A 26,681-nucleotide genomic window follows, 5' to 3' on the forward strand; every position below is an offset into this window, starting at 1 on the left:
AGAACCAGGTAGTACGTTTTAACCAGGATGGTTAAAAAACCACTATGCAACCCATCCGTTCATGTCAAGCTTATAAAAATTCCTACCTTCACTTACCAAAGCACTAATGTTTGGTTACCCAAAGCAACAAATCCCAAAAGCTTATTTGCTTACCTAAAAATTATCTTGGCCCTACTGCATGAATGTAAAGAAGGCAGGGATCCTTAAATACTACCAACAAACCATGTCAGTTTTTTAATTTAAGAAGCTTGGGCTACCTTTCACCTAAGCTTTTGAAAAGCATTGCAATAAAACAAGCCAGCTAATGGCACTTAGAGGACCGGATCATAAGAACGCACGAAGACCGGGCATTCGTATAGAAATAGTCACAGGCATGCATGTCCCTCAGGTCTGGGCTCTCCTTACTTTCGTCTGGTTGGCTTCAACAATTCCATGAATTTTATGGGCTTAACATTTGAGCCAAAAATGAGAAACTAAAATGCATCCAAAACCAGTTTCCATGAAAACTTTGTGAAAACAAGTCATTTGTGTGTGCACTCCTCCTACAGCCCTATGTAATTATACAGCAAATTATTACCTTGAAGGCTGACCAGCTGCTTTTAGTTATGTCTTGTTTTTCATTAGCAGAATATTTATAGTATACGTTGTACACAATAGAAGTTCTTTCATTTAAAAAGGCCAAAACAATGACAAATTATTTACTTCAAACAGCACAGATTGGCAGAATTTTTCATTGTGAGGGAAACCAGTGAAATCCATGTCTGACATCTGCAATGCCAGGCGTGTGTAATGTGGGCACTTGGGACGTCTTCTGGGTCCTATAACATATGGAACGCATGATACTTCATTTTCTCTTGGCTAAATAGCAGTCATGGCAGCTTACACGGATGTAAACACATACTTAGCTAAATAAATGTAATTTGTGGCCCAAGGGCACAGTTAGACGATGGGACTAACGTGAAACAAAAATGAAACACGTTTTTAAAGAATTTATTGTAAAATTGATGGAGATTATTGTTTTATTTTTGTTGCCAAGTTTTGGTTCTTTGCTCCATGCCATGCATGATGTCACTTTAAAACTAGCATGAAACCTCTTTTTGCTATAAAGGACCACAGAGTCGTTCATTGTTTTCACACCACCACCCACTGTATTTATTATGGTCCCAAATAGTATTTTTGTGCAAGTTTTAGATTTTGAGTCAGGTCCCACATTAAAAAGGGTCAATAACATGGACATTTTTCGGTTTAGGGAGGCCAAAATGGTGTGGATCTATTTCTAAATTATATGTGAATTTATCTTGTAAATGCTTTTGGATTGAAGTTTTATATCATTTTTCTTTTTATGCTAATAAGAATGTGCGGCCACACTAGCTATATATATATATATACACATATACACACACACACACACACATACATATACACACATACATATACACATACTATCAGAGTCCAACATGGGCTTGATGTCAGAAAGTTAGCATTTACTTCTCGATAGGTGACTGTGCATGGGCACTCTGTAGCTTATTGATAGTATTTCTGCTGCTGCATGAGATCATCCAAGGCAGAGATGCATCTACCGTAACTGCATTTCCAACAAGGACTGCAATAAGGTTCTGTGATGCCATCACTGTCCTACTTAATTGTTCTCCTTGCTGGAGAGTAAGCTTTACCTGAGAATGTGCAGTGCAAGGATCTTTCTGCATCTGTTTCAAGCATTTTGTAGATCTGTGCTAGACCATTACTCCATCAGTCATCAGAAAGTAGGGGGGTCTACACATTGGGAAGCAAATCCCTGCCCAGCAACATGGTTGCTTGCATGATTTGTTGCAGATGGATCAGCAAATAGGCAATACTTGTTTAATTATTACTTTTCTCTCTGTATTTGTTTGAGTTTGCAGTTTCCAGGGTACAAAAGATCTTTAATGAAGAAAAAAGCCCTCTTAGTACTTGACTTAAAAAATATGCAGCAGGGAGTGCTCCCTAACAACCACCAACCTATGGGACTGCTCCAAAGCTGTATTGTTAGGCTACGTACACCCATGCAATAATTATCGTCAGAAAACGAACGATTAACGACCGCTCAACGATTATTTTGAACGATAGTATTGTGCACAATTCTGTACATGTTGAAACAATACGATTGTTCAAATATAATCCACCAATATTGTACACACACTAAATACCATTGTTTGAACGATGCAGGAAGTGACGTGTACAGGAGAAAGTGTAACACAGAACAATCCACAATCACTGAATGACCGTACACACAATAGATAGCGAACGATCGCTGTTCATTTCCAGCGAAATTCTTCCTTCATCTGGGTCGTTTTGCACTTTTTTTGTTGACAATTATTGGATGATCAGTCGTTAATCGTTCGTTTCCAACGAAAATTATTGCACGTGTGTACGTAGCCTTAGTGTGAACTAGGGTGTGTCCCGTTAGCCAGCGGTTATTGGGGAGCACTCCCTGATGGATAACAAACATAGAATGGGCTTTCCTATGTGCATTCAATATAATGATCTAGTATCTATTTATTTTAAATAGATTAGTGTTAGATGCTTTATCATATTTATGAGAAACACTTCTATCTTGATCACTACTCATCTTAAATCTGGGCAGAAGCGGAACAAATTCTAAAAAATGATTGGTTGTTGCTAGTAATGGCTCCATCATCCAGCCATTACATAAACCTTATTTTTATACTGGTTTCTTGCGACAAAACCCTGATAGTAGTAAACCCCAATGCACTGTACAGTGAACTATACCATGTAATGTAAAGCTTTGGATTGTGCTATATATTTACTGGACTGAAATATTATATGTATTGATTGGTGATGATAAGAGGACCTATGTCTATGCCAATTGCATGGAGCCATTATTGATATGCTGCAAATATAGCAGACACCTCTTCAAGCTGCCAGTTCTGCTTAATTTCCCCATAATGGCAGTCACTACAAAGTCAATGGGGGGAGGGGCTGGGTCACAGCACACACAAAGGAAACCGAGATGAAAGCAATGCAACAAAAGGCAAAACATGCTTTTAAAATATGACTGCAGAAGAATAGACACTTTAATTATGTTCATTTTACGTTGCAAAAATTCATACACTGTAATTAACACTTTTTTCTGGCTCAAGGTTAATTACAAATATGCAGAGCGTGAATTTAAATCTGTCCTAAACCCTTTCTCCTTTTTAAGTATAAAAGTTCTTTTTCCATACTCCATTTATTTCTATGATCCGAGCGACATACGCTAAAGCAAAGGCACCCAGTTCAATTTTAATTTTGAAATTATGGCCACCATTGCATCCCAATGCAACGGTGGCCAATATTTCGAAATTAAAATTGAACTGGATACCTTTGCTTTTGGAGGATAATGTCTATACAGTTATTTGATTTTTGGATGAAGAGAGCAAAGGGACGATTTTTATACAATCCTTACTCAAAATACTGCTAGGTGTGTTAATTCTAAGCAGTGGGTAAGAGTAAAGCTGCGTACACACGGCAAATTTTTCTCGCCCGATAATCGGTATCGGCCGAAAATCTGACGTGTGTACAGTCGGTCGTCGTCCATCGTCCGACGACCGTCCTGGCGGATCCATGGACGATGGACGACGACCGATCCTAATGAAAGGGAAGGGGAGAGCGCGCAGCAGGGTGCCGCTCCGTCGCTCTCCCCCTCCCCTCTCCATAGAGCATGAACGGTGCTGTATGTACAGCATCGTTCATGCATCGTGCAGTCTTTTCTCGTTGGAAAGGATCGTGAAAGATCCTTTCCAACGAGAAAAATTGCAGGTGTGTACGCAGCTTAAGGCTACGTACACATGTCAGATGACTGTCGAACAATTATCGTCTCGGGCTGATATCGGATGAGAATCTGGCGTGTGTACAGCGGTCGTGGTTCTTGGATCCGTCTTGGTGGATCAACAAATGATGAACGATCATAATGGAAGTGAAGAGGGGAATCTCCCTCTCCCCTCTCTATAGAGCAGAGCGGTGCTGTATGTACAGCAGCTCCTTCATGCATCATTCGGTCTTTAGTTGTTGGAAAAGGATCGTGAAAGATCCTTTCCAACGACAATTTTTGAAAGTGTGTACTCAGCCTAACACTTTATTATTCGTTGCCTCCCAAGACGATCATAATACTCATATAACAATGCTCTCTTTCTTCCCAGATGGCCATCTCAATATTTATTCAGGCATCATCTAGGGTCAGCAACTATATTTTGGATTAAGATATTTATCCATACATGGCACATTGGAACTTCAAATACATGGGCATGTCCCTGCTGTAATTTCTAGAATATTTCAGGCACGCAAGTGATTACATGAGGAATGACATGGCAGGGAAAAGCAAAAAACACACCAAAATATAGGATGTGCAAGTCATTACATAGAGCTTACACAGGGCTTAAAGCTCCCTCTATAACATCAGAGATGCACGGCTATTTACCAACACATGGTAATGGGGAGAGTCACGCACTGACATATGAAAGAGGTGGGGGAAAAAAATGGTCCATCAAATCTGTCCTTTTATTTATTTATTAGTCTTTGCATTTAATTTTAACTTGTATTATATAGGAGTTTAGATGCAATGCCCATATTTATTAGAACACCTCATAGCAAGAATAAGCACAAAATACACACAGATACCAGCTACCACCTGACTTACCAAAATGGACGGATTTATATTTTTAGCAAGCATGCGTACCTCACTCTAACAGCAGATTATCAGAGTGCAGCTCGATCAAAGCTCATTTCTAACAGATCAATATCTCACGGATATCATTCAGTCGCACCATGTACAAATGCTTGATCTTTACCGCTCATTAGTCTGACAAAACATTTAGGGGGAAATTGATCCTAGAGGCCCGGAAATTCTCTGCAGTGCGTTAATGTGCACATCGAAGTTTGATAAACATCTCACTGCTTTATGTATAAAACACAGCCTGAAAGTGAAATTGTATTGCAAGATTTGAGTTGTGCAAAATCATGTTCATGTGTAGACCAGGCACCTACACTTTCATTAATCCTTTAATGTCCTATTATTACGTTAGGTAAAATTTAAAGACTATGTTCAGCAACAGTTGAAAAATTCAGATATGGGTACTAACAAGTTAAATAATTTAACAATGTCATCTCTTATCAGTTTTTCTGGATAAAAACTTTGGTAGAAGCAACCATAGTCATAGGGAATGATAATTCAGATTTACTTTAATACTGTATATAATCACTGTACCTTTCCTGGTGCTTTTCTGGGATCTCCCCCCCGCATATCCATAGATGGTGGCACTTGATAAATATCTTGTGACTGGGTCATTGATGGTGGCACCTGGTAGATGTCTTGTCCCGCTCTAGCCAATGGAGGGACTTGATAAACATCCTGAGATTGAGGGGGGCTGGTGGATCCAACTGGGACTTGGTATAGCTCCTGTGGTTGATTCATGGAAGGTGGAACTTGATAAATATCTTGAACTTGACTAGAGAACTGATGCTGGGATAGCTGGTTCTGAAACAAGGTAGATTGCTTGGAAGGGGTTGTTTGACCTGGGTGCTGTGGCCCCTGTGGGCTCTGATAAAGTGTCTGTTGCCCTTTAGGTGGTGCTGGAACCAAGTAAACATTGTCTGCACTTGGGCTCTGGTATGGATGCATAGGTGCATACTGGTTTGAGGAGACAACATTATAGACACCTTGGTTGTTATAAGGCAATGGAGACTGGGGTTGTTGCTGCTGGGATTGTTGCGGAGGCTTCTGTTGACCTTGATCACCAGCAGCACCTTGTTTCTTGTCATACATACCCACTAGAATCTTAAGCCGATTTCCAGGAACAATGCCCTGACGTCCATGTAGGGAACACAACCACCATCCATCTAGACCTTGAGTGTTTCTTTCCAGCACCGTCATGATATCCCCCTTTCGGAAGGATAACTCATCTGGGGACTCTGCCACATTGTCGTATAGAGCTTTGGCCAGTACATTCTGCAAAAAACAAAAAAGATACAAAATCATTATGAATTAAAATACTTTTGATAAGGTGTTAAAACAAAACTACACTATTACATAAAATAAAATGAAACATGGGATCTCTGGAAAAGTAGTATAGCATTGTGAAATACTATTATCCGGGCAGAAACTCATGTTGGAATGCAAAGTATCTTGCAGTTGAGATTTAGAGGTCAGGGATCTCAAGTTCAAAGCCAACTCTGCTTAATCTCTGTGTTTGTGAGGGCGAAGTGGAAATAGTCTTCCCAGCCATAGGAGACACCAGTGAACAAACCACTACATTCCAGCAAACAATCAGAGCTCTATATGTCCCAAATTCTCCCATGGAAAGAAGGCAAAAGGGACAGCAAACACAAGGCAGTTAGAAGTATCTATAGGGACTGTTTGACATGTCAAGACCAGCTGTCAAATCTTTCCTCAACAGTATTCATATAGAACTCACAAATGTAATGTGTTCAATTACTCCTTTAGCTAATTGGCCATTGGTTTCTTTCAAGTGGAATTTCCAAAAAGATCTTTCTGTGATAATTCATTAGATAGTAAAATATTTTAGTAATAATAAATCTTCTATTTTTTAGCTTAGCCTAGGCAATCTTTATTTCCATATTTTCATGATTATGTTTGTTATAAAGCTAGTCCGCTTTACCCCCATTAACTATTTGTACGATAGAGGGAGCAGTCCGTATTAATGCGGAACAGCTGCTATAACCTGGGTTTACTGGCTGAGCCTCTAAGCAACTATTCTGCCTTTGCAGCAGTTCAAGCTTATATTTAGGTATCGCACAGATATTGTGCTGCATTACACATCAGGAAGCACACCATGTATATGTATGGAGAAATATGTCCACCACCACCACAACCACCATCAACCAAAAATGGGTTGTAGCCCTTCATCACATCCATTTATCTCTTACAGCTGAACTCAAGAAGGTATAAAAGACACGAAATAATGAACCCCAATAATAATAAACACATCAATAAATGTATTTTTACAAATACAAGTAACATAAGAATTTGTATTTGACCAAGTATCAGGTTCTAGAAGTGGTCACCAATTGGAGGTGCGCATACTATCCTTTCACGACTGGTCTGAAAAATAACAGCTATGTAGGCATGTTAATGCTAGTAAACTGTATCTACGTAAATTTGCGTAGTTGCTGAATAGATGTTCTTAGACCAGCACACACTTTTCGTCTATTTACAAAGCAACAAAGAACACGTCTGATCACTTACATCAGTGCAACATGCGTGTTATCATTGTCGTCAACTCAGCTGTCAGCTAACACACCTGTGGACAGATCTGTTAAACATTAACCTGCGTGCTCACTGCTAACATTCTGGAACAATCTTACCTCCTTTTCTATAAATGCAAAAATATATTCTAGGAGGATGCATTTTTATACTAGTGTTCTCCCCAGCCCCTTTTAGCCGGCAAATTTCAGTAACCACCCGTCTGTTTGTGGGTGGTTACTAAAGAGTTAGGTTGCAATACAGATGCTGCCACCAGCCTACAATACATTACCACCCAGCTTATGTTTTGGGTTAAACACTGTACAGGTTGTTCGAGTCCTGTTAAAGAACAAGTTGCTTTTAATGCATTTATTAAATTACCTAAAACATACAGTATATTCAATATAAAATGTACATGCGCCACCCAGCACTTTTCAATAACCAATGTTTCTGGGTGGTTACTGAAAAGTTGGGTCACAATACAAGGGCCTCTACCTGTCTACAGCTTCTTCCCTCCCAGCTTTAAAAAAAATCTTGGGGAAAATATTGTCTGTATTCTAAAATGAACCTCAAAAGGGCAAAAATTATCATGTTACTTATTCCTGCCAGTCTATATCGAAGTCTTTCACCAAAAACCGAGCATAGGAGCACCGCAGTGTATAGAGATATTAATACCAATATAAGCCCCTCTATGGATAGATGAAAATATAGCATAGAAGAGGAAGTGTTTTATCAAATAATGGTAGGATGGTGGAAACTCGGAAATAAGGTCATAACCAAAGCCTTTTATTCCCATGGGGTCTGATCGCCTTCATAACTGTAGCTTTATAGCTGGCATCTTGAAGAACATCTGGAAGATTATCTCACAAAGAACCAAAGTAAAAACATGAGGAATAAAACACCCACCCCATCCCCTACATGACCTCTGTCCGTTTACTGATCTCAGTATGTCTACTTTGCAGGAAAAAGTACAACGTGATTCCCTACATTAACTCCCAATTCATGGGAAGCTGTATGGGGGTGCTGGTGGCAACTTTGACATAGCATTTCCTTTGTTGCATGGAATTTTAAATGGAATTTATATGTACAGCTTTGATAACTTTGGTTTGAACTTTGATTGTAGTGCAGTTTATCTGTATACTGTAGCTGTGATTGTTAATATGCGTCATATTGCTTTAGCTTGATGACCCAGTAAACCTCTGTTCTGCCAACAACGCCATTTTATGTTCTCATTTTATATTCTTTCACACTCTTTATGGTGTGGCTGCCACAAGTAACACATTTACTTGCCATTATGTTCCATATAAGCCCATATTTAAAAATTAGCCATGCCAAACAAGAATAGAAATAGGAGATCATCCAACAGCCCCTTAAATCAGTCACTATAGTCATCCTCAAACTCCAGCAATCATCAGCAAGTCTGATGATTATAAAATGATTTGTTAATTACTTTATCTCCAGCACATGTTGTTTGATGATTTGGGGATTACTTCTTAATTATCTTATCTTATTTCTTACTCCCAAGCCATCTCATTTAAATATTTTTGTCCTAAACACAGATAATGACAGAGCCATCAGTATGTATCAGAATTGCTTTAAGATCATTATTTGTACTTGGCATTATGTTTTTCTTATCTTTCCTTAATTGAAATTACACAGTTTTATGCTCATTCTCCTTATTAACACGTCTATTGAGTTCTGAGATCCTTTATTGGTCCAATTAATCCCTAGAAACAACAACATTAGTGCCATTCTACACCAAGCCTAGTATAGATGGGCTGATTTACATTGCCAAATCACTAATCCAATAAAATGATGGGGTCTAAAGTGAATTCAACAACTGACCAATCACAAGATAATTTTTTATGTCCTTGAACGGACGTGATCAGATCTGATGTTTTTGTAAAAATAATTTATAGTACACAAGACCAATTCGTGTAGACATGATCAAGCAATTTCAATAAGAAGCTTTTCTGTGGCACACACCGTTCCTGCCCCTCAATCCGGCGGCCATGGTTTACGGATGTACTGGGTTTTGGACTGCCAAGTGCTTACCAATTGGAAAATCAATTTAACTGATCCATCATGTGCAAAATTTGTAGCAAATACCTTGAGTGTACTAGACCTTACGTCCAGCTTAGCGGCCCTCTTACCATGTCCACTTGACCCGGGATAGGTCAATGGATATGTGATGAAAGGGGTCTTGTCATTCCAGTGTGACAGCCACACTACCATCAATAGGCACTAGTTTAAATTGTGTTTGGCATGAACAAACCATATAGTATTTAGGCTTAAAAAATTTACAACGTCAGCAGAATTGTATGTTTATTCTTCGCACTAGAATCCAACAAAAGCCAATATAGCATTTTTGGAATGGCTTAGCACAAACAATATCACTTCTGAACAGGCAAAATATGTTTCTCCTTAAACTTGTGGATATGAATATTTTCAATGTTTAAAACAGGTGGATAGGGAAGGGTGAGGCCAAGCTAGATTTTGCAAAGAATGTTGAGAGTTTCAGTTGACTATATCTTTGGATCTACAAAACGTTGCAACATGTAGCCATGCACATTAGGTAACCATTTCCAACAGGCAGAATTAAACACTTGACAAAGATCCTAGCCCACTCACTTTATATAAATCAGAAAAAAGGGTTTGACTAAAAGTTTTCAATTTCATTTTATAAAGCAATTTTTCTCTATAAACAGCATTTTCATAAGAGAGAACTAAATATCATGGGTTAATCAGAGGATGTGAACCAATGAAACCCTCTCTCCATTATTCCTCCAGGAACTTCCTGTGTATGTTTTGTGGGATGTGAAGGAGGCTCACAGCTGGACCTCAGCAATACTCCATTCCATGAATAGCTCCCACTTCTCTACATATGGACTCGGCTGCTAGCCTGTGACTGTGTGCTAAAACAAATACAATGGATGTCTGCGTACGTCTGCTTCCTTGAAGGGCCGGAACTAAAAAGCATGAATGGCCCATATGAAAACTACAGCACGGCGTGTGTTTAAGGAGCAGGCAAACAATTGTACACAGTTATAAACCTGAAGCAATGCCAAGAAGAAAATATTACTGTAATAAAAAGCAATGATGAGCGGCCTATTTACTAACCAAGTACAAAGAATGAGCTGGATCAGTCATAGCTAATGATTGCCACACACAGCAAATGAACATCTAAAAAACAAGTTGTAATGTTAAGTAGATATTGAAATATTCAGATTGGCTATATCTGTCAAAAGTATGTATTTCTGCAAATGATCACGTAGTAAAACCACTAGCAAAAATTTGTACACAAGTGACTTCTAATTGATAGATTAGCGATTAGCATATTGGTTGGATCCGGTGGTGTATTGAACATAAAGGTCTATATAGCAGACATCTCCAGGAACGTGCAGTGACCAAAGCTTCCTTGACCGAGCAGTCTTCTGCCTGGAGTCATTCTATGGATGCAACCAGGCTTGTTCTATGAACCATATTTCAGATAGGTCAAACCGCTGCATGAAGATCCTACGATACTAAGAATATATTCACATATAAAGCAGCATTACGGCCTTCCTGAAGCCAAAACTGTTCCTCAAAAAAAAAAAAAAAAGTTATAAAGCATATTGGTACTCCAATGTCGGAGGGAGCAGAGCTTTGGATATACATCTGTACAATCCACCCAGAAAACAGTATTTTGTGAACAGATAGGGATATTTGAATCATCATTGATCAGACAATGGCGAACGCCCCAATGACTGGTTTCCACAAGAGGGAAGTAGGGGGGTTTTATGCTTTAATGAAACAAACGTAAGGGTAATTTAAAAGTAAATGGAACATGATATAGACAAATGAGTATAAAAAGACAAACATTCAGCTACAACAATGAAATAATTGTTCAGTGAAGGTGACTGACACTTTTGGCTTGAAGTGTGAGTTGAGGCCACCCTTGTGATCCAATGCACACCCAAATCCCTGAACGACTTTTGCACCTGAAGCTTTATTAGATGGTGAAAGTGTAAAATATTTGTAAGGGGAAAAGGCCTAATTATCCTTAATTAGTCACAGAAATTCGAACAGGGTGGGAGACCTTTGTGACAGATGTATGAGGCTTCTGACAGCAGCAAACACTCATTGACACTGAATAATGAACCTGTACACTGCCTATTATCATGAGCAGGGTTTGCTATCACTAGAAAAATCTAGGCTGTGTGTGGCATTGGCTTCTGTGCATGGAAATATATTCCGTGTCCATATGTTTTCCTTACAGCTGAACACCACCCAAGAAGCTACATACATGGCTGAGATATTTAAACGTGAACTGCGTTACTTTCTAAATGGCCTGTTGATGTACTCTGCTACTTGGGATTCTCAAAAGCCTACCATATTGCATTGCCAGGTTGCATATGACTGTATTTTCTCTACTAGGGTGGGCAATATATTTTGGAAACCTTCTGCCCCCAGCGTGTTGATTGGACAATGAAGAGGGAAATACTGATAAGGTCTTTTCTGTGTTCTCCTTTCCTATGAGCAGCTCCCAGGGCATGTTTCTTCCTTTTTCTCCAATTCTACAAAGTCAACTTGGCTTATAGTGCTATTCCTTACTTATCACTTTGATATTGCTGCAGTACAGATGGTAGATTTAAAGGAAATTAACTTAGCTTGTGCTGCACAACAAAGTCCTCTTATGGTGGAATGCAGCGGTCTGTCAAAGGTTCAACCACAGTCTCAACCACTCCAATTCAAACTGAATGGGAGATGTTAGAAACTATATTGTGCACATGGTTGCAGTGGATCGCGGGTGCAGTTCCTGAAGGTGAAACATTGCTTTTGAATGTGCTGTTGCTTTTCTTCTTCTCTAGGAGATAAAACTGCACTGCAACCACAAGGGCAACCGCATGCAAATGTATTAGCTTAGGGTGCAGCAAACTGCAGGTCTGAAAGGGGCCTAAATGTTGAACTTTAGAACTACTTTGCAATACTTTTCATGCTTGTTTTATATAAAGGGTTGTGAACGATGAAAATGTTGCTTTTTATATAGCTTAGTTTAAAGGGCTAGTAGAACATTTAGTATCACACATGGATGAAAAACAGAGGGTTTGGATTAAACATATAATGTATGTTTCCATTAATCATACAGTTTAAATCTAGCAGCTTTCACAATGAGCCACCCTGTACTTAACATTGCAGCCAACACAGATCAACAGGCTACAGAGCAAAATGTCCAGAAAAGTAAAGACATATTTTAGTGTACATCTATGGGAACTCATACATACACAGCTGCAAATTGTGTTTTTTCTCATAATGTTAATGAGTTCCCTGTCCGAAAACAAAAAACAGCTCAGCTGATTTTATCAAAAATTCAATATTATTCATTATACATGCAGTCGAAGCACACATTCCCCATAAGCCACTAACCTTCGGTGATGTCCCAGCACTAAAGCAGTATGACAGGTTCATTTGTGTGGGCTGCAGCAGGGACATTTGACACATAATTGCTCTGAGAATATTACTCCTTTTTGCTGCAGGCATTCTATTGCTGTATATTAACACGGCACAAACGAGAGATCTGATTTTATCAACTTCTCATGTATAATAAATTCTTTCTGCGAGTGAATGCTCTAGGAAAGATCTGCCATTTTATAATGCCAAGGAAACACTATTCTGGCAGTCAAAGTATATCAACGCTTTGCATCAAGGGTTTTCTTGAAACTTTATGATAAAGGAATATTTTCATGGCATTGGTTGTACAGGACAAAGCCATGCAATGTAATTATATATATATATATATATATATTATATACATATATATATATATATATATATACACACACACACACACACATACACATTTACTTATTTAGGAGGTTTAATAAACATTGAATCACATGTATTAGCAGGGGCCCAGAAGTTACTTTAGGAGAGCCTGGGGAACACAAGAAAATTCTTCTTGGTATTTATCACCTATTAAGCCACTTTACCAAATGATATGCAAAGATTAGAGGAGGCAATGATAAGAGCGCCCGGGTTTTAGGGATGCCAAGGGCACTTTAGAGCACCTAATAGCTGCTTGCTATTACATGTGATTGGTTGGATTTTGAGCAGTTATTTCTTTGTGCTGCCTTGATCCTTCCCCTAATACCTGGCTAGCCTTAGGCTAAGTACACACCTACAATAAACGTCATTGGAAAGAATCTTTCACGATTCTTTCCAATGACAAACAACTGCACATTGCATGAATGAGTGTTGTACATACAGCACTGTTCTGCTCTATGGGGAGGGGAGGGGAAGATTGACGGGGCGGCACACCGCTGCGCTCTCCCCTTCACTTTCATTATGAAACGTTCATCGTCGGTCGATCCGCCAGGATGATCGTTTGAACGACGTGTACTGTACACACGCCAGATTCTAGTCCGATATCAGCCCTGAGGCAATTATTGTACGAGAACCATTGCACGTGTGTACGTAGCCTTAATATTTCACTAACAATATCAGATAGCACAGCCACACAAGGCATTTAAAAAGGGAAAGATAGGCTGACAGTTTCCCCATTATCAAAAAAAAAAAAAAAAAGAAGCCAAAAAGATTTGCCCAGGTAACATGGGCCCAAACTTTGTGAGCAAATAGTATGCAGTACACTATTTAAAAGCATAAAGGAATTATACAGTAACAGCAACAGTTGCCATAAAAATGCACTACAACTACTACAAATACACTGCATTCTGGAGCCTTTTATTATACAATACACTATTTACAGTAAACAAAGTGGTAAATAGTTTGCTGTTTGCTATTCCTAAAGCCTAGCTGTTCCATGCAATGACAAATCCCAAAAAATGACCTAAAACTGTATGCTAAACCTTAGTAAATTACTAATTGAAGAGATTAGCAGCACTCAGGATTTTGTATCATGAGGCTTTAGGTGAACATTGGACTCCAAATGCAGCAAACCATGAGAAGATGTATTGAGACTGGGAGAGAGGGGGAAATAGAGTTTCCTCCAACCAGCAAATCAGATAGACTTGTATTAGGATTGGGAATTTCCATACAGAAGAGCACTCCGTACAACCGATGCAAAATCATACAGGCAGAAGTGTGAACGTCTCATCAAAATGTACTTTTGCGTAATGGTTACTATAATAATGACTAAAAAGGAATACTCAGCGCATTCACTATGGCTTTCCATTTACAAAATGCCCAATTTTCCCCTTGATCCTCAGCAAATAAAATCTCTTTGAGCCTTAGGAAGTTAAGGATTAAATACCGATGTTGTAAAATATGCTATGCTGGAGTAGCACTGAATCATACACTAATGAGCCATGGTTCTAGTATCTGTCCATTGTTCAGGCTTGGATGAATCATATATGAAGAATGTCTGCAGACAGAGGATGCAGCTAGTCGTACCGAGTACACAGGAAGTACTATCTGCTCCACTTTATGCTGCTTTTACGTCATTCAATGGTATACTTGATGAAGAAATATCTAACATAAGAGGATTTACAGTTTGTTGGTTGGGAACGTATTACTGATCTTCAAAAAACAGATCCAATATGCAGGAGATAGGCTTGGTAACCCTGTTAATGATGTTCTCAGGCTACCAACTATACTACACTACACCATTGGCCTGTTCTCCAAGACTGGAGGGGATATGCTTTCATCCCTAAAGCTGGGTGATCCAGCAAACCTGCCATGGATCTGGTTCAAGACTGAAAACATTTGCTAACAAATGACTTTTAGGAAACCCATTCCTTTGCTGGATCACCCAACTTCACTGGTGAAAGTGTATCCTCTCCAGCCTTGGAGAACTTTAATAAAATCAGGCCCAGTATAGGAGGATTAATGTACGGACTGCGGAGTACAAGAAGTTATTTTATTCTTGCATAGGATGAAGAATTATGTCTGGTTTCATCTGTCTTTGAAGGCTTCCTCATCAGGTCTTGTTAAGGCAATGTAAAAGAAAGCACTTTCATATTGATAATTATACCTTTTCTAGAAATAGGGCTCTTCAACTTAGTAGTATACAAAAACTAAAAAACTAAGTTTAAAAGAAAATATTAAGTGCTACACAGACTGTTGACGTATTTTGAGCTGCCAGCACATTGGAGAAAGCATCAACCCAGCTCTCCAGTGGCCCAACACCCCCCATCCTCCTAAAACTGCTTTATTCAAAACTTGCTGTAATTAACCCTTGCTGCAGTATTTAGCAATCTAAAAAACACAGGAGCCTCATAATTATACTGTATATATATGCAGCCTAGCAGCAAGAATCCAATGTGCTTTAAACATTCCTAAGAAGTCATTATCTGCTGTCTGCATGTATAATCTGTAACTGTGACAAATACGTATACCCCTGGCTAAAAAGAACACACTAGAAAAACCAAGCTTCAAGCTAATGATTTTGGCAGGCCTGTGTTTATCTGTGGTCAGTGGCAGCCCGGGGCATCACACATCTAGATCTCATTAACGTTTGGAATATAGTCCTCCTTAAAGGACGCCATCCCATTGTTGTTAAATGTAGGAATCCTTTAATGTGTGATGATGATCAGTTCAGGAATGTGGTAACAGATCAGGACTGATCTTGCTTCGTCTCCATCTGGCCCTGAGTCAGTGGCATTGTGAGTCAGTGGATGGGGTCCTCTCTATCCTGCATGGTAGAATAACCCCTTCTCTGCCAGATGGGGTATCAAAGTGCTTATTGTTGCTCCAGGAAGAAGTGCTGCCTACAGATTATGTCTCAGCCTGCAGGGATGGGTGAGATGCTGGCTGACATCCCAGACACCGCATCTTCTGACCCAGGGCAAGGTAATTCAACCATAAAATCTCATTTCAAACTATTCTTGGAAAAAGCATGTAGCTTCATTATTTTTTGGGCCTAAAACATCAGCATTGAGATACAAATGACTGTGTTACATAAAAGAATTTGTGCAGTTGTGTATTCATCAAAAAATAATAACTTTTATTTCTAAATTTACTTTTTTTCTACATTTTTCTACAACAGCACCCAGTATACTACAAGTATATAATGCAACTATATAAAATTAGAGAAATCAAGCAAACAGAGGATTTTCTTTGGAAATTCTGTATTGTACTTATAATTAAGGCTCAAAATACAATACAAGTTCAGAATAATACAATAAATGATTCAACAGTACAATTTTCAATGTATTTTGTTTATGCCATATTTAGAAGCACTAGACAATGAATAGCTAGCGTATCAGATAAATTATGTTTATAAAATAATTAAATGAGTCCATTAGACAATGCCATAGATACTTGTCACAGAAAGAAATCACAGAGTCACAGATGTACGACCGTAATACCCGACGCGTTTCACCTATCTTAGGCTTCCTCAGGGGTAGTCAAATAAAGGAAGTACATTAAGAAGCAAAGAGGAAGCAAGAGAAACAAAATGTAAAGTATAGATACCAAGCAACAAACCTGCCACCAATCTTTGATTTTTTTTCCAATGTATGCTGCCTTTTATTAGCAATTAAACAGTCCAGGCAAACAGATAATCATATAAATGACAATTGTTTGAACTGTGGGACTTTTTGTATTGCCAATGTTTTACTCATAGTTCTACCAGAAAGTACAATCAGGTGGATATACAATTTAAAAATGTCATATTAACATGTAATTTATAATTCCCTTGGAATTGTTTCACCTTCAGCAAGTCATACAACCCAAAAGTTAGTATCATACTTCACCCCTCTGACATTAGGGGAAAAGGCTTCTTAAGTAATGTTTTCTTAGTCTCCCAGCATGTGATTGGACAGATAGGATACAACAGTACTTCGATCAGGGTCACCACTCTGCTCTCCTAAATAATCCTGTCTATTGTCATCATTGGCTTTGACTTTATACTGCTCCCTATTTACTCCATAAAACCCCTGGAAGCCTTCTAGCATAAAAAGCCTACAGAAAACCACAATCTCTGTCACCGATTGCTACACAGTATAGGAATGTTCTGCCTATCAACACAAATTAAACGCCTACACCTGCCATCTTTGGGCCGCACCCCAAAATTCATCTTCAGGAAAGGCTTTTTGGAATTCTTCTACTAAAGATGAAGATTATAATCTCCCACAATACCTCATTATTCAATCTCTGTGCAGATTCTTTCTTGGTGTTTTCATCACTACAAAGAAATCTTATTGTAAAGCTCTAGGATCAATATTAGAATTGACTCCAACACATTTAAAGCATTAAAGTCAACAAACAGCCTCCATTGTGAACTCAGATCATGTAGCAAGCCATGTTTGTAATTCAAACTTTCAGACTGGACCATAGCCATAATCATATAGAGAATCAACTGCCAGGGGAAAAAACAACATAAAGGCGTTTACACATAAAACATTTTGTGGTTGGTAAACTAAACAAAGTGTCTGTTAATAGAACAAGCTTAAGGAGGATGCTGAATGTAAATGGCTCAAAGCTAAACTCTGGGCAAAAGGAAGAACTCCTCTTGCATTAAGGCTCCCCCTGTATTGCAAAGTTAAGCTCATGTTTACTTAGAATACCGTTAAAAAGTACTTCTAATCTTATCCTTTACTTTCACATGCTTCCTTCTCTCATACAACCACTCTCCCTAAAGCTGCGTACACACAAACAACCGATTGGCCAAAAATAGTTCTAAGAAAAAGTGACCGACGCCAACGAACGAGGATTGTCATTGGAAATGAACGACCGGCACGGCGGATCTGATTGGCCGACCATCGTTCACTATCTATCGTGCATACAGTCGTTCAGTGACCGTGCATGTTTCTGCAATACACTTTCTCCTTTACATGTCACTCCTTGCATCGTTCAAACGATTGTATCTAGTGTGTGTACACTATTGGTGGATTATTTTTGAACGATGGTATCGTTACAGCATGTACAGAATTGTGCACAATATGATTGTTCAAGTATAATTGTGCATAATCGTTGATCGGACGTAATCGTTCGTTTTCTAACGATAATTATTGAAAGTGTGTACCTAGCTTTAGTCTCTTCTCTTCGATACACCACCGGTCAGTCACAAGCCACCAAAGTCATAATTTACAATGCAGGACCAGCAGTTCTGCATGTTACGGGAGGACTTAGATGGACTGCCCACAATTTAGTAAGCTAGGGGGGAAGAGGAGATTGTCAGGAACAGACAGGTATAATGGGACTAAAAATGCTTCAGGACTAAGGCTAGGTACACACGTACAATAATTGTCATTAGAAAGTGAATTATTCACGATTATTTTGAACAAACATATAGTGCATGATTCTGCACATGCTGTAACAATACGATGGATGAAATATAATCCACCAATAAAGTACACACACTAGATACGATCGTTTAACGATGCAGGAAGTGATGTGTACTGGAGAAAGTGTACCCCAGAACCATCCACAATCACTAACCTGACCATACACACAATCGATAGTGAATGATCGTCACCCAAACAAATCCACCAGGACGGTCATTCGCAACATTTCTCGTTCACCGGCATCATTGTGCACTTTTTTTTGTTAGCGTTTACCGATCAGCCGTTAATCATTCATTTCCAATGACAATTATTGTACGTGTATACGTAGCCTAAGCCTGATCCTAATTAAACCCTATTCACTCACACCCCACTTGTAATGACAGCCCTTCGACAAGTCTAAGGATTTTACATTGAATGACTAAGATTTGGGACACTTTAAATAGAAAAAAAAATCTGAAAGCTTGTACTCCTAAATGCTGTGAAACCACAAAAGGTTTGTTGTACATTGGTGTACCTCTATACCTAGGTATACTATACAGAAAGCTTTCAGAGTTACCTCTTCCCGTTCTACCTTAAGAACCCATACATTTCTATGGAGCCCATTGGCAGATGAAAGTAAATCTTTCACTGATGTACAACTTTTCATTGGCATTCAAGTGCAAAATGTATTCCAAACACAAATGGTGCAAGGGAAATTGAAAACCTAAACAGGTCTTGTATATTTTAATACATAGTAAGGTAAATCTTTCCAAAAAAAAAAAAAAAAACAGTATTCACCTTTACCTGATGAGAGATTACTTACCTCAGAATCTGATTGCCCAACTATGGCTTTCTATGCATTTATAATAAATGTCGCCATTCACACTGTTCTATTATACAATCCCTAGTTGCTCTTGATATATGACGTACCAGAAGCAATGACATTTAAAAATCCCTCTACATGGATCGAGTACAAAGGTCTGTGTGTCTTATAAGTGAACAGACAGTTCTGTTGGTTAGAAGTACGCTGGGCATTTTACAAATTAGATTTATGATGCAGAGTTTTTCAAATATCACATAACCAAACTGCATCAGATAATGATGAACCAGTAGCCGGGCAGGTAATTTTTTGAACTGGAAGCATCATATGAATACAGACCAATGCTGTGGCCTTATGTGTCTCCTTGCTTTCACCCCCCTACATGATTTGTGAATATATTCACACAGCAGCAGCCAGCTTTGGCATTTCAAGCCAGAATCATTCCAAATAAGGTTGTTATGTCTACGCTTCCTCAGCATAAAAAAAATCACACTGCGACCAAAGTCAGTCCTGCTGGGGGAGAAGGAGGAGCGTGATTACTTTGAAAATACTGGCCAGGAGGATATTACAATCTGTACACACCACTGAACCGAGACATGAATGGAAATAACGCAGCCTCATTCTCTTATGATGACTTCAACACTAGTTAAACATTATCCATCCACTGAAACTACAAGAAAATGGATCAGGCGGAAACCAAATATTACATCGTCCTCAACCTTACAGCCTGTCTGGCTCTTGCTGGCTGTAAGGAACTACAAGATCTGAACTCTACCATCCTATGTGACATTTATATACTAATACTAATATAACTAATTAATTACTAATATACTAATTAAACATATGTTTCTAAATACAGAAGGTATCTTTCTTTCAGTTTGTGAATGAAGGTCCACCCCATGTTGTAGATCAGTTGTAGGTTTTATATGAAGGTGACCTCTGTTGGTTTCCTATATCGTCTTGGTTCTATTTACAACACAATGTGGTTAATGTCAATAATGGGGTGCAATTACCAATGAATGGAATTTGATTAGTGTTCCCCCTAGCCCATTTTAGCCAGGCGTACTACCCGGCACGTTTCAGTAACCACCCGGCTGTTTTTGAGTGGTTACTGAAGAGTTGGGTCATAATACAAGGGCTTCCATCCACCTTCAATTTCTTCCCACCCAGCTTAAAAACATTTCTGGGTTAAACACAGTTGATGGTAACACATACTTTATATACAGTGAGTTACCTTAACTCACATTTTACCAAGTCCTTGGAACTTGTAGCTTGGAGACTTTTTGGCCACTTTTTTAAGATGTGATCCTGCTCAACTCTATGTTTAGTGTGCTCCTAACTACATTTGGTTGTTACTATTACTCCTGGAGAATGAAGAACAGATTTACACATCCAAAGATAACTTGCCAATATACATGAAAAGTAATTAGTGCAATTTGATTTGCTTAGGGGTCCCCCTTCCAAGCTCCAAATCCAGAAAATGAATTTTGGAGAAAACAGCTAGCCCATGGGAATTTCATGTATAGCAGAGAAAAAAGTAAAATCCTGAAACATTTGGGTCTGTATCAAACTGTGATGAAATAAATGGGATACTCTTATGCCGCAGAAGAAAGTGCCATAAGGTTCCTCACTTGTATGTGTGAAGGGGCAGGGGCACACACTTCCATACAGAGATTTTGGTAATAGATATAAGAAGCCAGGAGATAATTAAGCCACCAATATCCACCGATAATGGATGTTAGACTGCTGTTTGGACTGACCATGTACTTGAATGTACATTTCATTTTACTGTACACATGCAATATCCTTCATTCTTCCTTTACGTATAAAACAGTATCCTAACTATCACCACCTCTGTTACTTAACAAGTAGTTTACAGGTTCCATGTAATTTCAGGCTGCAAGCAGCTTGAGCAGGTCTGAACAGTTCTTGTAACCTTGAAAACGTTTTACAGGTGTGCCTTGCCACATGATGCAACCATACCTGAAGGCATTTCAAACAGACAAATGTTGGACAAACATAGGCAGTAGAAGAGATCAAATGTGATTTTTCAACACCTTTCAGGTTTTACAATTATATTCAATAAGTGCTTCTCAAATGATGGCGCAACAGTGAGTACGCACAGCAGGCATAAATCCACGTATACACTTATCAGGCACTGCATCCCATATGCACCAGTCTGAACATTGAATTCTGTGGTCATTGAGCAGCATTAGGAGTGAACGACCGCAAGGTAGACGAAAAATAGACCGAAACCGGCATTATGTTCATGTGTCATGTCCAATAGCTAAAATAAAATGTTTGTGCCCATATTGCAATTTAAACATTTAATGATTTATTAATATAGGCTGTGCTATCAGTCAGCATTATGTAGTAGGGTTGATGAGCACTGACAATAAAATATAAGAGGTGTATATATGCTTTGATTAAATTGGTTCAGTTCAGTTGGTACAGCATGTACAGAATCGTGCACTATATGTTTGTTCAAAATAATCGTGAATTGTACAGAAATGAATAGAATGAAGGTAATGAATGGACTATCTATATACTGCAATTTTGCGCTATTAAGCATTGAAGCTCCCTGTGCCCTGCACACCTCCCCCATGGAGGAGGGTAGAAGCCTTTGATAGCAGCATATCTCATTGTTCAGCAAAGAAATGCTTTATATTGTAATTGTACAATAAAGGGGGATGGGGCAGGTTCAGCCGCATCAAGTTTAAAAAAAATAAAAAGAAACATGCAAAGAATGTTTGATTATACCAAAGTTGGGCGTTACAAAGACTTTCATTTATTTTGTGCAGCTTTATCAATAGTTCCCATTTTTCTAAACAATACCCGTCAATAGCCTTGGCTAAATGCTGACCTTGAAACATTATTAGGGGAAAAAAATGTTTAATGGAAATTAGTAAATCCTGGGCAGGCAAACCAATGCCTAGCTCGCAACTGTACCTCATTTATAGGGGCAGTCCCTTTTCTAGAACAAAATCCCTTTGTTCCCCTTTTTTTCTTTAGTTATTCCTCTTTTTGGTTTAATTTATGGATCATTATAAAAAAGTAATAAATACCAAAAAACTTAAACATGACCTCCTCATTTAAGAAAGTATTGAGGTATAGCAATGGATTATTGGCCTTTCTGTAGCCACACAGTGCAAACAGCAGAGCAAGTATATTACCTTCAAGGAAGCCAAAAGAACGTTTGGTTAGCTTTGGACTACTGCCAAAAGAATTGCTGGAAGACCCCCTAAGCCAGTCCACAACCGTTAGGAGCTCACGGACCACTAAAACACACAGACCCTGTACTGCGCATGCGCAGGGAGCAGCGTGTCAATCAAAGGGGAAGAAACTTCCCCCATAATGACGTCATGATGCCAGAATCTGCCCACTGGAATGCTTTTCTAGAAGCACAGATAATAATTGGGTATTAAGGCTTTAAAGTAAAGATAACTGAGACTGTTGATCCAGGGAACATTTGATTGCCTCATGGAATCAGGAAGGAATCAGTGGTCTACATCAGTGGTCATCTCAACCTTTCGGACGTCACGGACCACTACATTTACGGATTCCACCCTGAGCCTGCGATACGTACAAGAGACATGGTCCGCAGCTCTGGCTGGTGCGTGGTCCCCCCCCACAAGCGAGGCACTTTCTCCTGACCCCGCTGGGGGGTGCACCGGCCAGAGCAGACGAGGGCTTGGGGACACCTGTCCTAGGCCATCTCATTGGGATGGAATATTACCCAAAGATGGAAGACTACAATAGGTCTATGTCTGGTGTACACACATGCTTCTAGCATACATACCTGGATATATTTGTGCCTGTATGAATAAAGGAGAGTGAGAAACCAAGGGAAATCTAATGTCAAAGTAATATGTGGTTAGATAGATGGCTCTTTTGGCAATAATTCAGATAATATTTTACTAGATGTGAGCTTGTTACAAATTCTCAACCAGACATAGCTCAACTATGCTAGGTAGACAAGTATATAAGTCATAAACTGTATATTGAACCAATGGTGAATATCACATTAGATCATAATATATGACATAATATATAGACATAATATATAGAGATAGTCAGAGAAAATGGTCTCTTTTACCAACGCGTTTCGCTCAAATTCAGAGATTTAAACTCCGTATGTAGAGAGCGATTAGTAGGTGAATTGCCCATTATTTTGCCATCCTCTGTCTTTAGCCAGTTTTTACTGACTAGATTGTTAACTCAGCTGAGAAATATATCCCAGATCATGTTCATAGGTCCTCCTATGTGCTTTATGTAACATTCTCCTTACTATGCAGAACCACTGACATTTGTCCACAGTATTCAGAAGCATTAGAGACAATAAAGACGATCTGCTGAAAATGATGTGTCATGAAGAGGTCTCATACCAAATAAAATGCAGAATGCCTCATTATATCTTCTGGGCTGACTCCGTGTCAGCAGTTAACATATTCGATCTCCAGCTGATTGTTGAGTCTTCTCATCTAGCAGGCAGCGTGATCCATGCTGTGATGGCTGAGTACAGAGCTGGGACTGAATCTTTCCACAACAGGATTCTCTTCCTATTTTCCTCCTTCTCAGACACTAGACCTGTACAATGAAGTCTGCATATTAACCCATTCTAAGATTTTCACTGAGAAGTATGGAGATCCATTATGGAGTTATTACTGAGTGACTTATGGACACCAACTCAGCAAAAAAAAAAAAAAAAAAATTGATACATATTGTTTCCGGTAATCTTAATCAGAGGATGTGGCATACCTGAAATGTGCCTCCTATTCTAATACTGGCATTTATCTTGTACAGTGGACTACCCTGATCCCTACCAGTATCCCTATTCAGCCTTAAGTCAACTCTTAGAAATATGTGACTCACCTGGTATCTTTACATGACATAGGCCTAAATCTTTTCTGTACACACACAATACACATAACACTGTTCATTTCTATGGGGAGGGGGGCAAGCGAGGAGCATCCTCTTCCATTGGAAATAACAGCAGTCATCCATGTTTGGCTATTTATTGATCAGCAAGAATAAACTATGCTGAAGGAACACTGTATACACACTAGATTTTCAACAAAGATGATCACAATTATTCGTAATTAACATTTATCTAGAGCAGAGGTCAGCAAACTTTTTTGGCCACTAGGCCATTTTAGGGGTAGGCAGGAGCACCCTAGGGCAGACTCTGTCAAGTCCCGCCCTAATGGCTCTGCCCCCCTACGGAGAAGAGGGCATGTTCCCTATTTACCCCAGTGGTGGAAGTGTTAACGCCGGCCGTGGTAAATAAGGACGGGAACCACAACACAGAGGCTCAAGAGCTGCATGCAGCTCTGGCAGTTTCTTCCAGCTCCGCCACTGGTTGCTGGCCGTGATTAGGCCGGATCAGCAAGGGGGCGTTAGGCTGGAACAAACTACCAGCTAGGCCGTATCTGGCCTAAAGGCCGGAGTCTGCCTACCTCTGATCTAGAGTGTGTGTCTTATTCTTTGTGGATCTGTATTACCACTTCTTATATTCTAGATCGACTTCATAACATCTGTTCTTTTTCCCTATGAATAGACATTGACAATACATCACTTCTACTGATCCATGGGCTTGGTGCAATTTTCTCTATTGATTCTTTATGTATAGTCAATGCACAGTACCACTTCTCTTGCATTATTGCTATGCTTGCCATCTGTTCTTTTTTGTCGAACTTACTATGTCCATACATCTTATTTTGTATCATGTTAAAGGTTTATGTCTTTTATTGCTCGTGTTTTAAGCCATGCACCCCAAAGTGCATGTTTACATTAGGCAAGAACATTTGAATTATTATCATGCGTAAAAACAATGCTCGCTTGAGCTAATTTTATTTAAACAATAAACGTGAAGATTGTTTGGGACATCTAATGCAAAGACTCCACAGTTGTGAAAGAGTTAAATCATATTACACCGCTTTCCCTAAATCAGAGACTCACCCAAAATCAAGTTGCATTCATAAACGGCTAAATACCCGACCCAGATAATTATTACCTCCAGATTGTTGTTCTCCTAATTTACTGCTCTAAAAACCCACAATGCTTTGCGGCAAGGTTCTGACACACTGACACATGCAGAGATACAGAAGAATTTCCAGTTGAATTCAGTGGATAATTGATGTAACAATTGTAAAGCCATGAATAGATAGGAAATTAAAATGATTTGAGTTCATACAGTGTGTATAAATGAATAAACAAGCAGAAAAATAATGTCACTTAAAGCCTCACTGGTTCAGACAACAAGCCTGACAGTAACCAAAACTCCAGAAGAGATTTCCTCTGACAGTATTTATTTAGTACCATCAATGGAGATTAAATCTCAGAGTTGTTCTCTGTAATGAGTTAGCGCTGAAGTCTTTACAAGTTGGAGACAGCTTAAAGGTAACACAACCTTCATCCACCCGGATCTTGAACTAACACAGATCACCCTTCCAGCTTTCATGATGTTATTATTGAGTTAAAGCTATCACGTAGGTGCTGACACAACTTCATGGGAGGTAAAGTGGAGGAACACCTGGAGGACCTGAAAATTATCTGTAAGTATACCCGTTCCCATATGTAAAAAGAAGGCATTATGAGGTCAGGGCCATTATTTCCAGACTGGAATCCACAACGTACTTGGAGCTATTGACCATATTCCTCAATCACAGTGATGTCACCAGTCCTAGAGAAATGTTTTTGCTGACAAAAGAAGTTCAAAACCTATAAATGAAATTATGGTAAACTTCAGGTGAAATGATTAAAACAGGTAAAATATTCCCACTGTTCAAAAAATTACAAAAGATTTGTAATGGAGTTTAACTAGTTGTGTGATCCAAACAATGCTACAGGCGGGTTATTGACCTAATTTCCTTCTACCGCAGCTAAGAAATTGTAATAGGTCACTCTCACCCCAGCCTGGGATTGGGCAATAAAGGAGAAGCTTCAACACGGATGTAGTCAATCAACTAATCTGTCCTCCCATAGGGATGTTCAAAATATTGGATGTCAGCACATGAAATAACAGGGCTCTAATTGATTCTAAGTGTGTCCATGCTGACTATTTTGACTGAAAGAACCTCTATTTTTTTCAACTCCATTTAAGTTGTCCAGGCTTGTGACTGTTTTAAAGGTTAAAGGCCACCATTGCTTGGTGTTTTGTTATATCTCTCAGGAACTCTGATGGTGAGATTTCCTGCCAGCTTTGCTGGCTCCGTTTCCTGAGCAAGCTCAGTATTAAGCCAAGTGATGATGTTAATGATGTCACTCCTCCCATACTGGAGAACGGAGCAGTAAGAGTGCCGCCCTAGATACAACCCTAGTAGGAGGGTGGGGACAAGAACTGCTAAAGTGAAATCTTGTATTGTAAATTATGGCTTGCCAACAGGTGCTTTAACCACCTACCATCTCACAAACCTAAACT

The 26,681-nt window shown here is 39.1% G+C and overlaps 1 protein-coding gene across 1 annotated transcript in view; it reads right to left on the reverse strand.

Annotated features, from left to right (window-relative positions):
- Positions 1 to 26,681, reverse strand: part of BCAR1 (BCAR1 scaffold protein, Cas family member) — a 91,362-nt gene that overhangs the window by 42,751 nt on the left and 21,930 nt on the right. The window contains exon 2 of the mRNA XM_072422890.1: positions 5,243 to 5,983. Within this exon, the coding sequence (XP_072278991.1) occupies positions 5,243 to 5,983 (741 nt within the window). The remainder of the gene's footprint in view (positions 1 to 5,242; positions 5,984 to 26,681) is intronic.

The sequence above is a fragment of the Pyxicephalus adspersus genome, chromosome 9 (genome assembly GCF_032062135.1).
Source record: "Pyxicephalus adspersus chromosome 9, UCB_Pads_2.0, whole genome shotgun sequence".
Classification (NCBI taxonomy): domain Eukaryota; kingdom Metazoa; phylum Chordata; class Amphibia; order Anura; family Pyxicephalidae; genus Pyxicephalus; species Pyxicephalus adspersus.